Here is a 20845-nt window from a genome sequence, read left to right on the forward strand (position 1 = left end):
AGAAAACAAGTAGGATCTCAGGTGTTCCTGTTCTATGAGAAACAGTTCAATTTAACCTACATATTTTTATATAAATCATCAATGTAAGAATAATCTAAAAGCAAAGATAGATGGAATTTGTATGCTCTGATCTTTTGTTGTTTTGTTAAAATCTCTAAATACCTCAGTTTTCACACCTCATCTTTTATTTATCATTAGATTAGTCCATTTTCATCTTTACCGTAGATGTTAGAATGTTTCCTAAACTGAGTGTTTGCTTGGACTTGCCATACATGAAACAATAGTCCCCTCTTCTGGACTGAGGTAATGTTGCACTTATTGCAGAGAATGGAATGGAATGGAATTCCTGTTAATGTTAATGTTAATGTTTACTGACGGTTTGGGATTTTTTCCTAATTAAACAACCTTACAGTAACAAGAAAAGCCTCAAGGTCTATACACAAAGAAGTCAAGCACATAAAGAAAGAGAGGTGAAGAAATCAATGAAGTATTGGATTGCGGGTTTCTGCATTCGATTTCAGCTGAAGGCACTGATATGTACAACAGCTGTAAGCAAGGATCTGTCACCATTTCAATAGTGAAACATGAACTCTCTGGAATGCATTGACTCCCAAACTCTCAGTGTTTTAAAAAAAACTGTACAAATCAGTGAACTGGAAGGAGGAGTTTATTTTAAACAAGTGTTTAATTCAAGGTCTTGTGCTTTTGGACCTGAGCATGGATTATCTAACCAAAGACCAGCTACAGACTAGATTAGAAAGAACCACTCACTGAAAGAAGAAACACTAGACAAAGGACATAAGGCAGAAAAACCTCAAGGGCCCAAATTCACAAAGGAATGGTAAGGATCAGCTGCTACAGAGCTCACTGCAGGGAAGACCCTGTATTTGGACATGTTACGCTTGACCAAAACATCCCTAAACAGAGGTTGCTCAGAACAGCCCATTAGGAAAGCACCCTCTCTTTGAAATAAAAGTGCCCCATTGGAAGGAAAGAGTGAGACTCTGCGGTGGTTCACATGGACCTGGGGAGAGCAAACGCTGTAAATCCAACTCCAGACCCTATAATCCATCATATCAGAGTCTTTGTTAAATATCAGAAAGTTTTATTCAAGGCTCTGTGAATTCCAAATATTCACAGTGTATTAGAAAACTTGTTCAGAGCCCAGGCCGACTCCAGTATGTCCTTCTAGCCAGGCAGGCAGAAAAGACAGATAGGCTTGTCTTCTATTTTTTTCTGTGCTTGATTGGTTTAATAACTGGCTGCAAAAAAAGAGTGAACTTTACTGGGGCCGGGGGGAGGAGGGGAGAATTGGGCCGAAGCCAACCTTTTCTCCTCTGAGATCTAAAGATACTGTTCCAAGACATACATACTCCCAAAATTAGTAACCCAATGCTTGCTGTTGGGATATGTGATAAAAAAAAGGTCCTCTCGACACATGCAAAGGAGCCTGGGGCTACAACAGCCCCGTGAGAGGAACATCTTCTGTAGAAAAATGGTCACCTTTAGCTAGCTGAAGGAACAGGGCTCAACAGTTGGGATACTGAGCTGCTCCTTTCTGGTCTTGAATTAAAATGAATAGCCAAATATGTCTGTCACAGCTGGCTTCCAATGGGGACAAAAGCAGTGTTTGAGTCAGGTGTTTCCTTGGATGGTCTTTTTATGAAAGGATCTCAGATGCCTGTTCCATCACTGTAAGATGAACCAGTTTAGAGACAATGATTTTGCTCCTTTCCAGTGAACAGTGAAACTAAAACTCAGGTTTTCTTCATCCTGTATTACTGGCGCTTCTGCTGACTGCATCTGATTTTCATAGCAGCTTTGCTCTTTTTTTTTTGAGCCTGTCTTCCTCACTTCCAGAGACTTGCAAAACTTCCCAGAGAATCATGACATCCCCCACAAGGGCAGGGCCAAAAGCACTGTCAGTCCCTGGGTATGATTCACTTCCATGGCCCTAAAAACAACTAAATCCCTTTTCACCACTCTTCTTAGATGAAGAGCAGGCATTCTCGTCTGCCTCTCACTGTTTCAGGGTGCTCCACTTCCTTAAAAGAGAGCTCTGTATTTAGCTTGAGAAGGACTGCACTTTTAACTTAATCACCACCAAAAGCAATTGTGGGCTTGCAGGCAGTCAAAATTTATGGCTGTAGAAAACTGTGACACACCTCAGATGAGAGTGCGTCCAAGCCTTAGGAACCCCAGTACGTTCACAGTCCCTCCCTTGAATCTGTTTTCAAGTAGTTTCAGCAGCAACAGAAAGTAAAATCAGTTTCTTATTTTGCAGCTCTCCATAAAGGCCACTACTTCCACCACTTTTCAGACTCCAGCTGGGACAATGGGTCTTTGCTCAGTGTCCTTGTTCATGAAAAGAGTGCTTGAGCACAATTTCACACAAATCTTCCCAAATAAGCTGCCTCACAAATCATAATGGGTGTATTAAACATTCTTTTTGTTAAAGGCTCAGATAAAGTCACATGAAAAAATTCTGCAGGAACATCTTTGTGAAAACTGAAGAGAAGAATCCATGGTCCCAGCCCCTGGTGAAAAAAGCTTCCTGCAATGATCAGGTTGAGTCAGAACTCTCCAGCCTTATGCACACATGCTAGACTTGCTACTAAAACATACCTAAACATTTTGCATCACAAGATGATACACAGAAACTGACATAGAAATTAGGCTTTCCAGGCTGCATTAAGTCAAAGAAGCTGATGGGTTCTGTAAAGGCTATCAGTAGGAAGTAAGGCTTGATTCAGAACACATTACCTTCACGTTTAGGTGATTTTACCCTACAGACTAGCTCACAGGTTTAGACACCTGTATTTTCTGTTCCTTACTCAAGTTTGCTCACATCTCTATTTGTGTACCGCGTCCTGCTGAGATATGGAATCAGTGCAAAGATTTGAATTTGGCATGTAAAACACATAGACCTTAAGCTGAGCTAAGGTACTGCTGATATTTTCCCATAGACCTTGCAAGATCTGACAAAACATATCCATGTGGGTCGAGATGGTGAAAGTAGAATGCATCAAATTAAACACAAAGCAGAAGAGCTCGGTAGCCAGAAGCACACTCACCCACTATAATCCAGAGGGAAGAGGGTAACAGGCAACATTTAGAGCAGATGAAGGCCCAAGCTCTCTCCTATTAAAGGAAATAAAAATTATACTGACTCAAGCCACCTCTAGTGGCCCTCACCTGTACCTTCCATAGCTGCTGGCTGAGTGCTGGGAAAGATGCAAAACATGGATAACTCCTTGTGTTGTTAAGCCCCTTCCTCTGTGGATCCTCAGGGATGTTTGTGGTTGGATCAGAAGTTATTGGATGTGCAAATTTCTGCTGAAGAAAAAACATGCCAAAACAAGAGGAGAGAAAATCAGAAGAGGAAACCATCATGACTTATGCATACACTCATTTTAAGAATTTGCTTAACCCAGTTATTGTGCACCATTTTGTTGCAAATAGGGGTTTGAAAAAAACTGGGTACAGTGTTATTAGCCATGTTGTGACACTGAAAAATGCAATTCAGAAAATTTTCTCCTCTACTTCTGCATGAGGAGCTTATTCAGGAGAGCTTTGTTTGCTGACAGATGCGGCAATTGTCAGCAGCTTGGAGGAGCAGGGTTTTTAAGCGTGGCAGCTCCACCCAGGTGGCCTTGGTCCCAGCCTTGTCAGGGCCAACAAAAGGGGCATTCTTGGGTGCATGTGAGCCACTCAGGACAACTGGAAGGAAGTGACAAGTGATAGATAGAGGAGACTACTGTCCACTATAGGGGTCAGAAGCCTCCTATCTGCCTACCAGAGTTATCATCTAGGGTGGTTTGCTGCTTGCCTCAGGCTCTCGTTAAGGATGTTGTGCAGAGGCTACAGAGGCTCATCTGGCCCTCTACTATACAGTGCTGCTTTTTTATGTATGCACCAAAGATACTGCTGGGGTGACTGGGAAGTATGAAGTGTGACTAGCAGGTTCCAGGGGCACTGCATAAGAGCATGGGCACACAAGTGTTGGTTTTCTCCATCATGCCTGAGGAGGACTCAACAGATACTGTGGGTGAACCACTGGTTGCACAGCTGCTGTTCATAGCAGGCGTTTGATTTCCATGAGCACGGTAGCCATGGTGAGAGTCTGAGGAGTTTCACATAGACCTAAGGAGAGTGAAAGCTGGCAGAGAAAAACAGGTATGTTGTGGGGGATATCTGCTGCATACCAGATTAGGGAGGACCAGAATAAGGAGGACCAGGTTAAGAGACTACTTCAACACCCTGGATGTACACAAGTCTGTGGGGCCAGATGGGTTGCACCCAAATGTGCTGAGGGAGAAGAAGGCTTATGGCATTGCAAGGCCACCCTCAATGGTCTTTGAAAGGTGGTGGCAACTGGGAAAGGCTCTCAGTCCTCCCTTCAAAACAGGCAAATAAGAAGATGCGAGAATTGCAGGCCCATCAGCCTCATGCAGTCCTTTGGAAGATGGTGGAGAAAATCCTCCTGGAGAGCATTTCCAAAGGCATGAAGAATCAGAAGGTGCTCAGGAGTAGTCAGCCTGGATTTCTGAAGGAGAAATCAAAAACTGTTTACAAAACAAATCCAAAGCCGTTGAACCTCTCCCTTAGTGACCTGCAGGATGGGACAGAGTGTACCCTCAAGCAAGTTTGCAGAGCACACAAAAGTGGGAGGAGTGTCGGGTGCAGCAGATAGTTGTGCTGCCCTTCAGAGGGACCTCGACAGGAGAAATGCAGAACTGGCCAAGGAGGAATGTGGTGAAGCTCAGCAAGGGCAACTGCACAGTCCTGCATCTGGGGAGGAGTAGCCCCATGCACTGGTACACACTGGGGACTGCGCAGCTAGCAAGCAGCTTTGCTGAGAAGTTCCTTGGGATCCTGCTGGACAACAAGCTGAGCTTGAGCCAGCAATGCTGGCTCACTACAAAAATGGCCAACAGTATCTTGGGCTGTATTTAAAAGAGCATTGTCAGCGGGTCAAGGGAAGTCATTCTTCCTCTCCCCTCAGTGCTGCTGAGGCCGCATGTGGAGGAGTGCCGAGTCCAGTTCTGCGCTGCACAGTATGAGCAAGTTGTGGACAGACTAGAGTGACCCCAGCACAGGCTCTGAGATCCTGCTCCTAAATGGTGCTGCAGCATGCCCAAGAGGCAATTCCTGGCACTGGGGCTTTGCTCCTATGCCCCTCCGCAGCTTGCAGCCGCCCAGCTGCCAGGGATGGATGTGGCCAGCCCAGGGCCAACATGAGTGACTTGCTGCTTCTCCCTGCAGGGCGAATGAGGGGGCATCAGCTCCATGCTGGCTTCTGCTCACAACTCCTTGGGCACACCAGCGGAACAGAGCGCCAGGGTGGGATACGAAATGAGAATTACAACTATTGCATAGGTTTAAGTGAAGTTTATTTTGCAGTTGGCAGCTGGCCTGGAGTAGGGGGTGAAGATGTGATGTGTTGTGGCTCTAAATCCAGCAGGCAAGTAACACTGCAGGGCTGTGTTTCACTCTTGTCTTTGTGGTCCAGTGGCCATAACCCCAGGACAACAAAGGTGCTGGAGGCTATTCCCACACCGACCTGCCCGCTGCTGCCTTTTCCTAGGCTTTTCTCACAGCAGTGACTCTGTGTCAGTGCCAGAGGATGGACACAGTGCCTGTCCTGCCACCCTCCCCAGCACAAGGTCCCTTACAGGACAGGGCGGTCAGGAGGTCACAGTGCCCTGATTGCATGGCTGGTGCACAAAGTTCCCAGCACAGACTTTCTCCAGCAACTTCCACCTTTTTTTTTCCCTCAAACTGGCCTAAAATGTTTTGTCAAACAAAAGTTACACTCTGAATGCAGCCGTGAACATTTCCATGCCCAAAGCTGTGACTGATCAACAAACCCCTACAGTAGGAGGCTCAGAGGAGAGGGGCACAGGCAATGCACTCATGATGCTCAGGGAAGAATACAAGGAGCGACCTCAGGTGTTGCAAAGAAAGCTGAATTTATCTCAATGGAAAAGGGATCCGTGGGTGGCTTTTGGTTTAGATTAATTGCCATATCAGTTGAGTGATCAACTGGTTGTGTAGGGTGGCCTGCGTTAATCAAAAGGTGTGAATGTCTTCCTGAGCCAGCCAGACCAGCACGGGGCTCAGCCCAACATAAAGCGTAAAAACTGAGCAACCAACAAAACGAACTTTGCAGAGAGCTACAGGCTTGGGCTGGCTTCAACCCACGTATTTCTTCCCAGTGACTGGAGATACCCAGCGTCATGATGGTGAGCATATAGAGACCAGTATTGGGAATTTCATTTGTATTGTGATCCAACTGGATGTTGCAGCTGCTATATTGTGCTTGTGTTGTAATTGCTGCTTCACGCTGCTAAACCAAAATCCCATCTAACATCAAATGTCTTAACATAAGTAAATTTGGTAATAACACATTAAACCCTCCTCATGTGGAATACCAGATAGAGCCTCAGAGTGCACTGGGCAAGAGAAGCACCAGGACTGCAAGGCAGCATGGTCAGGAAACACCTCACGACACGGTATGCATCTCAAGGGAGGCTCGGTTTACTCAAGACATCATACACAGCAGTGTAATGCAGAACAGTTGGAAACGGCCACTCCTTTGTAGCATCAAGAGTGGACAGGAAAGATGTAAGAAGACAGCCCCATGTGCATAACACTGTGTACAACCTCCCTACTAATGTAAGGCCACAACTTCATGCAAGCAGAAGAGACAGCGGGTGGTACTCCTTCCTAACCTTGATTCAGCTTAATTTTTAGTCGCTTCAACAATACAATGATAATAAGACACCAACAACCTTGCCTGTATCAAAAAGTAAAACTCTAAATATATTTATTATTCAGTTACATTTGCTTTTCATTGCACAAATTTGGTTTTTATCCCCATGTTTTACAGTTTTTTACAAAGCTGCTAGGAGTTTTAGAAACTGTTAAAATGATCACTTAAGTCTATTTAGGCACAGTTCATTAACACATAACTCCATTTCCTCCACTTTTTTCTCTGTGTGAAAGACTTATGGTTGCATTTAAGCTCCAAATTGAAATACATTTCACAGTCTACGCTTTTACGGGCATACTGTCTAAAAAAGAAGTTTTGATTAAATAGTCTTGCCTTATCAAATGTTGCCAGCAAAGCCTAAATGAAAGCAACTTCTTTTCCAGAAATGCTGAAATCAACACAACTTTAAGATAAGAACCATGGTGGCTGACCATTTTCTATGCTAGCCAGTCATAGGATAACAAAGGAACAGTCCTCAAGAGGATTTAAAAATCCCCTGGAAAAATTACTTTAACTTGGAAATAATTTAAATAATTTATTCTGTATGAAAAATAAGCAAACAAAATCTAGCAAATAAAACACATGTGGTGACAAGGAAAGTCGTATCCCCTGGACTGCTGAGGCTGTATCAAGTGCTTTCCCTTCTGATAATGAGAGCTTGAAAACCAGAGTGTCATATCCCTGGGGCTAACCTCTGTGAAAATGGCTTTGAAGTTGTCAGGCCTGTTTGACATGGCTGAAAAACTGAGCTTCTCAATTTCTTATGTAGCTCTTCTCTTTGGTGAGAAAGCCTGACCACTTCTGGTGTAAGATTCATGAGTTTGGATTAAAGCTCTGTATCTGGGGTAAGCTGCTTTTGCATACAACTGCATACTGCAGAGTGTTCCCAGGGTACAGGAAAGTCCTAGAACGGAGGATCTGAAGTGAGCTAAAGTTTGTTTCAACAACTTTGTTATTAATATTTTTTTTTTTACAAAAAGAGTAGAGCAGTGTTAAATAAGTGACTGATGCTAAAGGACTCTTCCTGAAGAACATGAACAACTACCCCCTCTCTGTAATGCTGCAAAAGAAACAATATTTGTGACTTTTTAGCACCCACATCTGTTGTTGCTATTTAGAAATGAATGAAATATTTTTGAAGGCTGGGTGAAGTCTTTGCAGCACAGCAAAAGGGATGCTGAAGTCTTTGTGTGACTCTCACATAAAAGTAGTGCCCATGAGCTCCCTGCTGGCTATTGCTTTCAGGGATAACCAGAGGGGCATCTCACACGAGCACAGGCAGTGCACAGCCTTTAGTCCCCCTTGCTAAGGAGTCCTGTTTGTGGGAATTTCTGACTACAGAGTTTTATTTATTTATTTATTTAAGACTGTGGGAAATCATTAGGCTTCAGGGAACTAGCAGGGCATAGTATTCATTCCTACATGTGTCACAACAGAGGTGCACAGTTACAGGTTAAACAGCGGCTGCTTGCTCTGCTTAAGTTTAAGATGTCTCCATAAGCTCTGCATTTGGGGCAAGGAAAACCATTCCCCCTCCAGTGCTGCTGCTGTGGTCACACCCCGGGGCAACTGACAGTGCGCTCTCTTGCCCAACACTGTGGGAACAAATGAGAGGAGACCCCCCAGGCCCTGATGAGGCAGGCAGGTCTGTGCATTCCCTCGGTGCTGCCGCTGGCCCAGCTCTGCACATTGCAGGCAGACTGCATAAAGCTGGTCACAGGTGCCCGCCCTGAAACCAAGGATGGGACCTGCATCCTGCAGCTGTTCTTGCCCTAAGGAAAGAGCTGACGAAGGCAGCGAGCCAGAGAGCTGCTGCTGAAGGGCACAGATGAGTGTGGCTGCAGGGCTTGGGGAGACTGGGCAGCCCTGGAGGATGCAGGGGGCTGGGCAACACAGCTGGGAAGAGGGAGCCTGCAGCTGTAGGTGGCTGCAGGCATGGGACAAGGTGCTGGCACCTGGGAGCTAAGGAAGCAGCAGCTGCGGGCACAAGGACAAGCAATACTCCAGCAACTGGGGAGGGCTATCTGTGACCTGCCATGGTCCTGTGATCCTCCTATGGTTGAAACCACACTTCTAGCACCATTGCTGAAAGGTCTGCAGTGGGCTGGGAGTCCAACTCCCCCCTCAGCCCTCTTGGCAAACCCACTGCTGCCAACACTGTGCAGCTTTAAATGTTGTCTTCATTTGTCTGATGAGCAGCACAGGACCACAGCCCCCAGCTGACTGCAGCTGGTCTTTGGCAGAAGGAGGGAAAGAAGGCCACTGACTCAAAGGACCCAGAGACCTCTGCTGCACCGGCAGCTTCTCTGGCGAGAACCAGCCCATACCACTGCCCCTTTAAAGTAGGACCTCCAAACACCAGCTCTCCTTTACCTATCACAAAAGTGCTGGCCCTTGGCAGCCCCAGTGCAGCCTCCCGCTCAGAGCGGGACTATCCCCAGCACCAGGTCAGGGCAGCCACAGTTTTGGCTAGCCACCCAGCTGCAAGGCTGAGCCATGAGGTGAGAGGGGTGCATGAGGATCACTTTGGAGCTAGAGGTGCCTCTGAAGCTCAGCTGCAGGGTGGTCTCCCAGGGCAGGAGGACAGCAGCCACAGGAGCCGCACTGCCAGATCCCAGGGTGGGAAAAGAAGCAGGCAGCTGCCTTCAGTCTCCCATGTCATGGAGGGGTAGCAAAACAGGTTGTTCCTAGAGCTTAACAGGTGGCTTCTCCAGGACCAGAAGGGCAAGATTTTCCAAAGTCTCTCACTAGCATTAATGCATGAGCTTCTGACATGAGTGAATGGGCAAGCAAGTGGAGCCTGAAGAAGCATAGCAAGTCCATCAATAACTGTCTGGTGATGATTAGGGAAATGTGACCACCACAAGCCAGGGAAGTCCATGCTGCCTGAAGCATCAATTTTTCCCCCAGCAAAAACTCTAGGAGGAGTTATCCGCAGGAACTGGAGTCTGCTCCAGTTGCCAGGGGCACAAAGAGTTGCAGGCCAGCACCCTCAGTAACTGCCTGTGTTCATGCAGAGGTTTCTCAGCTCCAGCTCCAGCTGTTTGATTTGGACATCTCTCTGGTTTACCAGCTCACGTAGTCTACGGATTTCTTCCTGTTGCCGGTAAAACATCTGCAAAAGCTGTAAGAAAAGTTACATTTTACTTCTTTTACACTAAGAAAATACAGACTTAACCTGTCAAATGCCACCAGTCCTGTCACACCACTTCTGAAGAGCAGCATCTAAAGAGGAGGCCTTCAACCAACAGACCAAACATCAGCAGCGCTCCTGCTGTCCACTAGCCTGGGCTATGAGTGCGGGTGTTTCTCAGCACCATTTAGTAATGCTACATCTGCTTAATTCAATGGAAAAGATCAGAAAAAATAACCTTCATACCACTGATCACTCAAAGAGAGCCTAGACACAGAGAGCATTTGGAGTCTAAACTCCTGGATCTGCCACATCTCCTATTCTGACCTTGGGCAAGTCCTTTTACTTCTCTTTGAGCAGGCTGCAACTAGCAGCCAGCGTCAATGGCACTGCACTGCCAAGTTGTCCCCCAACAGTGAGCTGTCGAGGCAGGCAGAGCCAGCCACTTTCCCATGTCAGGGCCCACAATATGGTTAGGCGCTTAAGACTACACAGATGCACCATGGGCCAAGGGAGCAGGGTACACCCACTCCTTCCAAAGGCAGCCCTGCTGCCTCACCGGGCTGTCTGAGTGCAGCTCTCATAGAAGGGTTACACTGCGTAAACCTCCCTCTCTTCTCCAGAACCTGGAGGTCACAAGGACCTCCTTGTCCCCAGCCTGCCACCAGGCAGGCCTGTGCTACAAGAATGCCTAGGAAGTGGGAATAATGATTGCTCCCTTCTTTCTAGACCCCCTCAGCTGGGGTGCTGCTGGACCACATCTCTGCTTCCCATGTGGCAGCCAGGGCATGCAGAGCTTCTGCCCTTGCAAAGAACGAAGAGCTCTCACTGGCCCAGCTCTGCAAAATAAACCCTCCCCAGATTCTATCACCTTGTGAATGGCATCCTTTTGCCAGCCCTCTGGGCTTCCCCCCGCAGCCCCAACCCTTCACCACAGACATTCACACCTCATTTTCAGTTTTTGGTGGTGGACACTCAAATATGTCAAAGCCATTGGAGAGTCGCATTTGCTCATTTTTTGGCAATTTCTCCTCCACGTTCAGCTGTTTTCTGCTGTCTTTGATCTCACTTGGCTTCTGCATGTCGTCCAGTGGCATTCTTCCTCCCCGACTCTGGTGCTGGTTCAGGTCAGTAGTCTTCATGAGTGGCTCTGGCTCAAGAAACTGTGGTAAGGAATTCACAGCTCCAGAGCCTGGTCTCAAGGATACCAAGAGCGGCCCTAGGGAAGGAGGCAGGTGACTGGTTAGCACTCACAAACCACACCCAGAAATCAGCTGTAAGCGATTCATTCAAACAGCCTGCAGGGATAAACATGGAGGCACTTGACTGGAGCAGCTTCCAGAGTTCACAGCAGTGAATATTTTAGCCACCAAATTATTTTAGCTTACAGACATATTTGTTATGTCTCTCCTTTTCGTCCTTTCCTCTTTCTCTGGCAGTTAACAGGCCAGAGAGCCAGTGGCAGCTTACCCAAGCCCTGGGGAGCTGAAGGGCTGGGGAGCTCTCCATGTGCTGACCTTTGTTAACTCCGTTCAGCCACTCTTGTGCCGTCAGTGCTGGCTGGGCTCCTGTGGTCAAGGGGTAGATGTCTTCCTGGTATGACTCCGACTGCAAGCAAACAAAAGTTCAGAGTCACTATGTCAGTGAGGTTTTGGCTTAGAGGGACCATACTGAATTGCAGTGAAGAAGTTTGTTCCACCTCAGCACAGAGGTGTTCCTCTGCTCACCGACATGGACATAAAATCTTCTCACCTGCCCTGAGCCTCTCTCCTCATCACCCCAACTCAGAAGAATTGCATCTGAAGGCCTATTTTAATTCTTGCCAGCAAGGAACAATGGACTGGGGGAGGTTTGTGACACAGACTAACCCAACTCTCATGAACTCAGTGTTCCTGAGGATGAAGAAGTGGATACAAAGGATGGACACAAGTCACAAATCATCAGCTGACAGAAATTGGCCAAGGAGGTAATGTTGGAGGATCATGCCTGATTGGTAGTTGCAACGAGCATTAGCTCTGCTGCCTCTTTGAATTCAAGGCACTCATACCTTCCAATGTTGCTGCAAGTACAGGGCACAGTGCTGACATTTATGATGTACCTTTGCTCACACGGTCAAATGGGAGCTACCTTGGCTAGCTACAAATTCATGACCTGCATCATTCTCTAGCCACACTAGCTCTGAGAGGTACTTCTACATCACTCTCAGTGCAATGGGTCATGTCTTACATGCTAGAGAACAACTGTAACATACCTGCACACACTGGGTAGAGACGTGGGAACCCATCGTTCCCTTTTCCCCAGGGTGATTCTTCTTCATTCCACAAGGAGATTTTCACGTCACTCAACATCATCCCCAACCCCTCTCTCTCGTTTGTTGTTATGTCAAACAGACGTCACCAACTGAGGAATTTTACAGCCAGCTAGTTGATCTGACAGTCAGAGAGACTCCTTGTTGCACCCAAGCAGAGCAGATCGGTGAGCATGGCACAGAAAGTTAGCCATTACACAGAGACCTAACTCTTGAGTTACCCAGCCAGGGTTTGTTGACGGGGTGCCCCACAAACTGACCAACTTTGTCCCTCAGACCAGGAGAGAGAAAATCCCTTGTTCCACCTTCCCTCCTGTCCCCGAGAGTCACAGAGAGGAGGCATTGCCCTCTCTTTCACTGATATTTGTCCCAGACACGAACATGACCTGAGGTTAACTTACCCGTCGAGGCACAATCATGGAGATGGGCTCAATCAGGCTTTTAGTTGGGATCAATTTGTAGAAACGGAAAATCTCACAAGCTGACACTTCAAGGCCTCTCTTTGGCATCATTCCTGGTGGGATAGCATGAAACAAATGGGGTATAAATCTCCCTAGGAAAGTTAATGTCATCTGCCATGGAAGAAGGGTCACCAAACGACAAAAGGAGTCACAGCATCAGCTCCACAGCAGCATGGTCTGAAATCTGCACCCAAAACTGGCTCAGTGGCACAAATAACAAGACTAAATAATTTTTTTCTGTCAGAGCACGGAGTTACACACCAAGTTTGTGTTTTTCGTGCTAAGCTTCCTGTTCCTTATTCACTCCCATGAGGTGCAAATAGAGTGACCAGGACTGAGCAGAACTGGCAGGTGATGCCACAGGATTTGACTATCAATCAGGATCACCAGGAAGGGATTTCAGGACACCTAAACAACACCAGAATAGCTATATGGGTCAGGCTGAAAGCCCTTCCAGCCCAGTATCCCCCCCCAACACTGTCCCAAAGCAGAGTGAAGTATGAGAAGGGTGTGAACATCTACTCTGTCAGACAGCACTATTTGTGGTTCAAGGACTGGCTAAGCCACACAAGGTCTCCAAGTACCTGGTAACCTCAGTGGATTTCTCTCCCATGAGCTTGTACAGTCCAAAGCCTACAACCATGTAAATTCCCTTAACAAAAGAAATTGCTTCTCCTTGTAGACCTTGCTTCATGGTGTCCTACAGAAGCTTTGTTTTCTACTAATACCAAATGACTTCATTAAACAGTAGATTCTATGTGAAGGACTGTTCCTCCTTACATTATGCATTCATCTAAATGCGAATCTGAACTCCACTCCTCTGCATTGTATTTTGTTTTGGCAATACTGGGAAAGAAGCTTTTGTGCAATAACCTTAGCAGCATGTTTGATCAGCAGAACAGATCAGGTTAGGGAAGTAGACTGGATTCACTCAGGCCTTTTAAACACACTTGTACACTTCCTTTTCATGGAATGATTTTTAAAGAGACTATGACAACATAAAATCATTGGAAGGATTATAAAAGCTGAATAACAGAGAGATCTTCCAGTTAAGTTTTAAATCATTTATTCCTTTCCAATAACAGTTTTTTGAAGGAGACCTGCAGGCACAAAATCCAGTGCTGCTAAATATCTGTACGAATGTCCTGGAAGAACGGGAGTGTCCACAGGTAGTACGGAGGGGTGGCAAATGGTCCTAAAAACATGTCGGTCTATAGAGGAATATGGCTTACAGGGTAGACTGGAGAAGGTTCAAGAAAGGGCTACCAATAGGGTCTGAGGGCTGAAAGCCAAATTGTGTAGCCTGAATGAGTTAAACAGTGGGTAGTATGCGGACAGGCTAACAAGCAAGGGTGTCCAATGGAGGAGCGGTGACCTAATCACAGCAGGTCTATCTCTAAATGGGAAATGCCAGTACAGGAGAAGGTAGGCAAGCAATAATAGCGAAGGCATTAAGATGCTGAGCACCCATTACCAGAGAAATACCAGAGTGGAAACAATGTCAACAGAGTTCAATGCCAACAATCTTAGAGCAGATTCACAAAGGGCAAGGAGCATCCTTCACCTTTAAATCCAGACTATCCTCCCTTCAACCTTGACCAGGTATGTGAGAGAGGATGCAGCAGTGACTGGTAAAGCTGCCAGGCCCATGCTCTGCTGGTCAGAAGGGACCTCTCCAAGCTGTGACCCTGTAATACCACCTGTGATATATAGGTGAGCTGGGCCAAGCTGACTGTTGTGCACCTGTAAACCTGGGTAGAGACTGGAATCTGACCCACTCTCTTTTCTAAATGATATTTTGGATAGTCCTGGACTCTGACAGCCTCTAAAACAAAGAAGCTACCATCCTCTTGTAATGTTAGACATATGCTGCCACTCACCAATTCCCTTCTGTGGTAAAGGAGAACGATATTCCATCAAGTAGTTCAGGTATGGTTTCTCAGGGCTTATCTCATAGTACCGTATATTTCCATCACCCTAAAGGCAAAGAAAATGAACATAAGCCAGGTTCTGCTGTTCAGCATGAGGGTCTGAGAAGAATGCCTGGCCCCAGAAGCCATGCAGGGTCAAGAATGAACCAAATATTCACCCGAAAATTCTAATGTGGGAAGGTTAGGGCTCTGCAGTAACCTCCCCACAGTAAACGTGGTACGCCTGCAGTGGCAAACGTAGCCTGATGCTGCAGCACCCTCAGGCCCCATCCCATCAGCCCATATCCTTAGGTTAACGTGCTTCAGGAGCATCTTTGACTTCAGCCTGATGTAAGACATTCGGGAGAAGAATCAGACAGGCCAGCATTTGCTGACATGGAAAGCACTTACCTTTCCCACCACATAAAGCATGTGTGTGTCTGAGTCATAGAACGGAAACAGGAGTCCCGAGGAGCCATCCAGATCCTCCTCCAGTAAAGGCACAGAAAGGTCATTCTGGGCAGGACACAGGAAAAACAGATAGCTGCGATCACCTGTCAGTCACCTCAAGTCAGGGACACCTTACCTGAACCCCACCTGGCAGCAGCATGTGACCACAGCTCTATAATGATCCTAGGCAATGGCCAGCTGCCCTGAGCAGAGGGCCATGCACAGACTTCTTCAAAGCTCTATGGATGGGAAATGGGTGCTCTGTCCCTGGCTCTTGACTGAGTGCAGCACCTCAGGACATCAGTTCCTACCACTAGAACATCTCAGGCACCTGATGACATTTCAGGTGTAGATAAGAAACACTGCCTGCCTCTATTGTGGGCCACCAGACTTAGGGAGATGGAGGGGCCTTTGCGGCATGTCTGCATCACACACTGAATTACTCATGTTCCTTCACTACCTCTAGTCAAGGCAATACCTCCACAATACTGCACCACCCACCACAAGAACAGTCTACATCAGCCAAGCAGTCTCCACACTGCACGGTGGGAAGGTGCACATTGCAAGGGCAAAAGCTGCCACCGGACTTTTGCAGGTAAGCCATGTAGGAGCACACCACTCCATACGCAAGGCTGGCACATCTTATACAAAGCCATCCCTGCATTGCTGAAGGGAGCAATGTCGGTAGGACCAATGGGGCAGAGTACGGTCTCCCATGGCTGCCATTGTGGCTATTGTCACATAAATATACATTTTGCATAGGGTTAATACATACTTTCTCCTGCAGAACTGCCCAGCTGCAGGCTCCAGAAAGCCAGAGCTTCTGTTTAGATGCAGTGATGACATGGGTGGATGTGGACCTCAGAAAGATGCCTGCTGGGCAGGTCCTGTGCCAATGCCTGTCCCTAAGGAGGCTGCACATATCTGGCCTCACAGGCCTTCCTACTGTGTTCTCAAACTAAGTGTGGCCAGCTCCTCCAGCAGCTCTGAAGGCAGTGAAACCCTGATGTGAGACCCATGGTGTGTCAGAGCACTGCTCAGCTTTGTGGAAAGCCTTCAGACAGCGGCACAGTGCTTTGCCTCTCACATATGCAAAGAAGCCGTGACCAAACATAGCCAAACGGCAAATCATAGACCTGCTCTACCAGCTTTGTCTGGTACAAAGGGTGACAGCACGACAAAGAGGCAAAAGATTGTGCTGCAAGGTGGTTGACGTGGAGGGACAAAGTGAGATGCTGACAAAGGGAAAGCATCTCACTGCATATGAGAAGGGTAGAGGACAGCAGGGTTTCATAAGGCTAGCAGCTGTCATGATAGGAGATCATGTCTTGGAAGTGATCAGTAAGTGCTACCTCAATACTCTACTGTCAGGAATCATCAGAAATCAAAAACACCCCACATCTTTTTCTCCATTGAGGGCTTCACCTGAGTAGGCTGTGTCTAGAGCTCATTTCTCTGTCCAGTACCAGTAACCAATTGCCAGTAAGACCAGTAAGAGCTGTTTTTAAGTCAGAGTTACAGTGACCACCCAAAGGTCCTTCAAATGATTTCTTCCTGTAGTGGGCACAGCATTTTCTTTGTTCTGGTGGATTTTGATGCTGAAAGCTTTGAGAGCTTCTTCAGAAACTCGTACTCAGTTAACAGTGTCATAGCAGTGAGACCTATCACCCATTAATAATTTGACAGATCACTTCTGAATTGCTGTTATAAACCAATTCTTGGGTATTTGGCAGGTGGAAAAGTTAAAGTGACAGCAAAAGAGGGAAAACTGAAGCTGGTATGGTTAAGATTGCTGGTGCAACTCACTTGATCCCATAATGCAATTTGCCTATTATTCCACCGAGATGTTCCAGTAGAGAACAGCTTTTTCATGTTTCCAAGGAACAAGACTTTATTGACTCTGTGAGACTTGTAGCTGGCTTCCTATAGGAAGAGAAAGGACACTGCGTGAGTAAGAGAAAGCACCTGTTGCATAGCTACATTTCACGTTACATGAGACCTCTGATTCAGTCACATCTGAAAGATCCATTCAGCCTGGCTGAACTACAGTGAGCAGGATTTCATGGGGATCCAAGAAAGGTGGCCTAAACTCTTCAGGACCATTCCCAAAAGCCCAATCAATCTCTCTAACTATCGACTCACATATTTGCAAGAGGGCAATCCCGTATTAGCTGTAGGCAGGACTTTCTGTGTACACAGGTCTCTGTAAATACCTACGAAACACAGTCAGCTTCACCTTACCAACAGATACAAAGTACAGGCAACAAGAACAACCCTGGCAGTGGGACAACTGTATACTTGGATCCACCTGTCCACCTTATCTCTACAAGCCCTCCCAAGGTGTCCCACAGAGGACTGCAGGAGGTAGCTATGAAAACAGTGCACTTCAAGAAGGGTTTCAGCAACCAAGGAGCATGGTAGCAAGATGCGGAAACCCTGTTTTCAACAATGACAACAAGTGTTCCATGAAAAGTAGAAGGCAATAGCACCATCTGGTGCCTTGGGCAATGTAAGGCACAGATACATCTTCTTTAATGGCAACGAATCTACACAGAAGAGGAAACACTCCAAGGGGTGAGATCAGCTGGACCACAAACTTCTGAACCCAACCTACTTGTAGGACTGTTCCTGAACGAGGGTCTATCAGACGTATCTTTCTGTCCCTGCAGGCTGTGGCAAGGAGACTGCCATCTGTGTTGAACGACATGGAGAGGACCACATCTTTGTGAGCATCAAGGATCTTCACCGGGTTCGAGATGACAGCCTCCTTGGTGTCAAGGTTCCAGATCATTATCTGGAGCAAAAGAACAAAAAAATCAGCCCTTTGCTGCCTGACCAACTGGGGACTTTATGTACCCTATTCACTTCTTCCTCTCTTCTCTACATGTACAGGTCTTACCATCATAAGTGGTGTGGTTGCTCTCCAGCATTTAGAATACTTCCTGGTACTTACAGCAACATATCAGGGACACGGTGTCTGCTCAGAACGTCCAATATTCTAATTTCCTTTGCAACCACATTTTACACATAAAAATGGCCAGCATCAGTGCAGATATTTGCACTAGCACAAGATGAAGCCAAACAAAAGTGCATGGCATTGCATGTTGTATCCAATCCAGTAAAGGAGAAGGGCAGAGTAGACTGAAGCTCATCAGAAGACTGGTAAATTAGCAAGTCCTTTTGAACTTGTGGCAATGTCCTTTTGCCTTTGGAGTTACCATGGCATTTCCCCCTTGAAGAAGGCTTCTGAACTCTTTACTATTACCTTACAGCTTGAAATTAAAACAAATTGCAAAACACCCTGCCGAACAGGGTGGTATCCCGGGGGGGAGCTCCACAGAGAACAGACCCACCTTGTAGTCATAGCCAGAGCTGAAGAGGATGTTATTAGCAGTGGGATGCCATTCAATGAGGCCCACTCTTCGAACGTGCCCAAGAAGTTCCTTCTTCGGACTGGTAATGTTTCTTGTTAGCAAGTGCTTGGGGATGTCCCAGATTTTAACCTGAATGGCACAGGATGGGTCTTTGTGAGATTCCTGAGTAAGGAGCTAATTTGGAATTTACCAATAACTACTATTCCCTTGGTATTATTATCCCCTTGGTAGTGAACAGGAATGCTCCTGGCTTTATTGAATGCCAGTGCTTTAAATTAGTATCTTTACTTTTCTGTGGGTCTGAAGACTCCTCTTTACCCTCTACCTTTAGCCAGCAGTTCTATTAGTTTGTTTTAACTTGACAATGCAACCCCTACACCTGGCCAAGCTGTCAGCACAATTACAAAAAGTTATTCCCAAGGGGAAGAAGTAAACCACAGATCTTGTAAACCTTGCCTCCTAACAAACTTTGAGTAGGAACAAGCAAATTGAAATAAACTTCAGCAAAGAGTCCCAGAAAATGTTATAGCAGTGACTGATCCAAGTAGTCATCTACTCAGTGCTACCTGGTAAAAGAACTGAGAACTCCCCCGGTCAGATGGCAGCTATAGTACTGTTTTTCCCACAGAAAACTGCACCAGTCCTGAATGCTTTGCAAATGACACAGCCCATTTGCCAAAGTACACAGAAGCCCACCCAGGTGGCCACACGGCAGATGCCCTGAGCAGAGAGACTGGGCAGCACTGCACTGAAGTCACTCAACACTGGGAGTGTGCTGTCTCATAACAGGTCTACCTGCAGCCCTGGGTTCTTCTAGAAGGATGCTGCATGAAGACAAAAATCCTCTCTCCTCCTGGGGTGGAAGAAGACAATAGAGGAAACCTGCAAAAGGGGCTGGACCTATGCAGGTAAAATGAATGAGTCTTTCTCACACTAACACTAGAAGCACAAGTATTTAGGATGCTAACAGATAATTAACCCTTTGGCTCAATGAAAATTACTATGCTTGTCATAATTTCTCTAGGACTTAGCCTGAAGCAAAAGGGAAATGCTCTTTGAAGCAGATAGTTTGTGGAAATTAGTCACATCTGCCCAAGTCTCCCACTGTTTGGCTCATGAGGATCACACCTTTCTAAGCCAAAGATGGAGAGGCACAAATTCTGGGACCTGCTGGGAAAGATCGTGAGCACCCTTCTCAACAGTATTTATCCCACTGAGGAATCAAGCCTATCAGAAACCTAAGGACTGTGGGGTCCATTAGCCTCCAGATGAACTACAGCGGTAAGAGAAAGCATCACACTCTACAGCTTCAACAGATATCACTAAAGGAATGGGGCTGAGAGAGCAGGAAAGGGAAAAATAGGTTGTGTTCACGCTGAGAAGAACTGCCTAGAGTGAACCACTCACTCCCCATGCTATGAAATAGTTGGTAGTAAAAGCAGGGAAAAGCCCCTGGCTGGAATCTCAGGATGCATTAAATGGCAGAAATTGCCAGTGCTTAGTGTGCAGAAGAAGCAGATCTTGGAGTCAGACCTGCCAGGCCAAGCAGGAACAATCCATGAGCCGTCTACCCTGCCACATCTTGAAGAAAACCTGACAAAGCTAAGTAAAAGGCACAGAGCTGCCCCTCTAACCATAGGGGAGAAGATCTTCAGCAAGCTGAATTCATATGTGCCTGATGATTTGCTAAAAGGAACAGAATGGGTAAGAGGATAAGCCCTCTCCCCATACTGTTCAAACTCTCAGCCTCTGGCCACCTGCATTGACCTCAGTCCTAAGCCTGCCTGGAGCAGCAGCAGGAACTGGAAAGGGCCCCGGGTGTTCACAGAGACTATCCATTCCCTCCCGTGCCCAGAAGTACCACTCTACATGCTTCAGCTACATGCCACAAAAGAGCTGTGGTACCACCAAGGCAAGCTCCAGAAAGGCTGGTTAATGGCCAAGAAACCTCTGAGGAATGTGTGTGATGGGAAATTTCCACCATCTTCACAGAAGCTTGTTGTCATCCTCAAATGTTCCAGGGAGACCCAGCCAGTAAGAGCAATCAGATGCGTCCTTGCACACAAGCCAGAACAGTGGCTTATGCTAATGCTCAGAAATGGCAGAGAGCACCAGGCCTTTAACAAAAGACTGCAAGGAAGGCTTTGGCTCTAATGTCCAGCCCAGTGGAAGTTGTGGACACTTCTGGCACCCCAAAAACTTTCTCAGACTTCTCTCAGGACAGAGAAAGTGTTGCTGTGGAGATGTCCCAGCAGTATGTCCAATCTGAGCTCTCCAGTACAGGCCAGGACAAGTAAGACAGATGTTAACCCCATGGAGTGAGTCCAACAGCAGCCACTGAGATGAGGAGGGGGAGGAAGCACAGCAAATCTGAGGAAAGCTAGAAAGAAAACAATTTGTTCAGTCTGGGAGCAAGAAGGCAAAGGTGAGCTCT

The 20845-nt window shown here is 46.7% G+C and overlaps 1 protein-coding gene across 2 annotated transcripts in view; it reads right to left on the reverse strand.

Annotated features, from left to right (window-relative positions):
• Positions 1-6627: 6627 nt before the first annotated feature.
• The window catches only part of CORO2A (coronin 2A), a 61476-nt gene continuing 47258 nt past the window's right edge, over positions 6628-20845 (reverse strand). For both annotated transcript variants that reach the window (XM_087742371.1, XM_087742373.1), the window contains exons 4-12: positions 18391-18540; positions 17652-17831; positions 16844-16960; positions 14999-15103; positions 14558-14654; positions 12618-12730; positions 11426-11516; positions 10856-11127; positions 6628-9899 (exon numbers count right to left, since the gene is read on the reverse strand). In XM_087742371.1, coding sequence (XP_087598497.1) covers positions 9768-9899; positions 10856-11127; positions 11426-11516; positions 12618-12730; positions 14558-14654; positions 14999-15103; positions 16844-16960; positions 17652-17831; positions 18391-18540 — 1257 coding nt within the window. In that variant the 3' untranslated portion in view covers positions 6628-9767. The remainder of the gene's footprint in view (positions 9900-10855; positions 11128-11425; positions 11517-12617; positions 12731-14557; positions 14655-14998; positions 15104-16843; positions 16961-17651; positions 17832-18390; positions 18541-20845) is intronic.

This window comes from Nipponia nippon, unplaced genomic scaffold (genome assembly GCF_047370975.1).
Source record: "Nipponia nippon isolate SJK-2023a ecotype South Korea unplaced genomic scaffold, ASM4737097v1 scaffold_8, whole genome shotgun sequence".
In the NCBI taxonomy this organism is placed as follows: Eukaryota; Metazoa; Chordata; class Aves; order Pelecaniformes; family Threskiornithidae; genus Nipponia; species Nipponia nippon.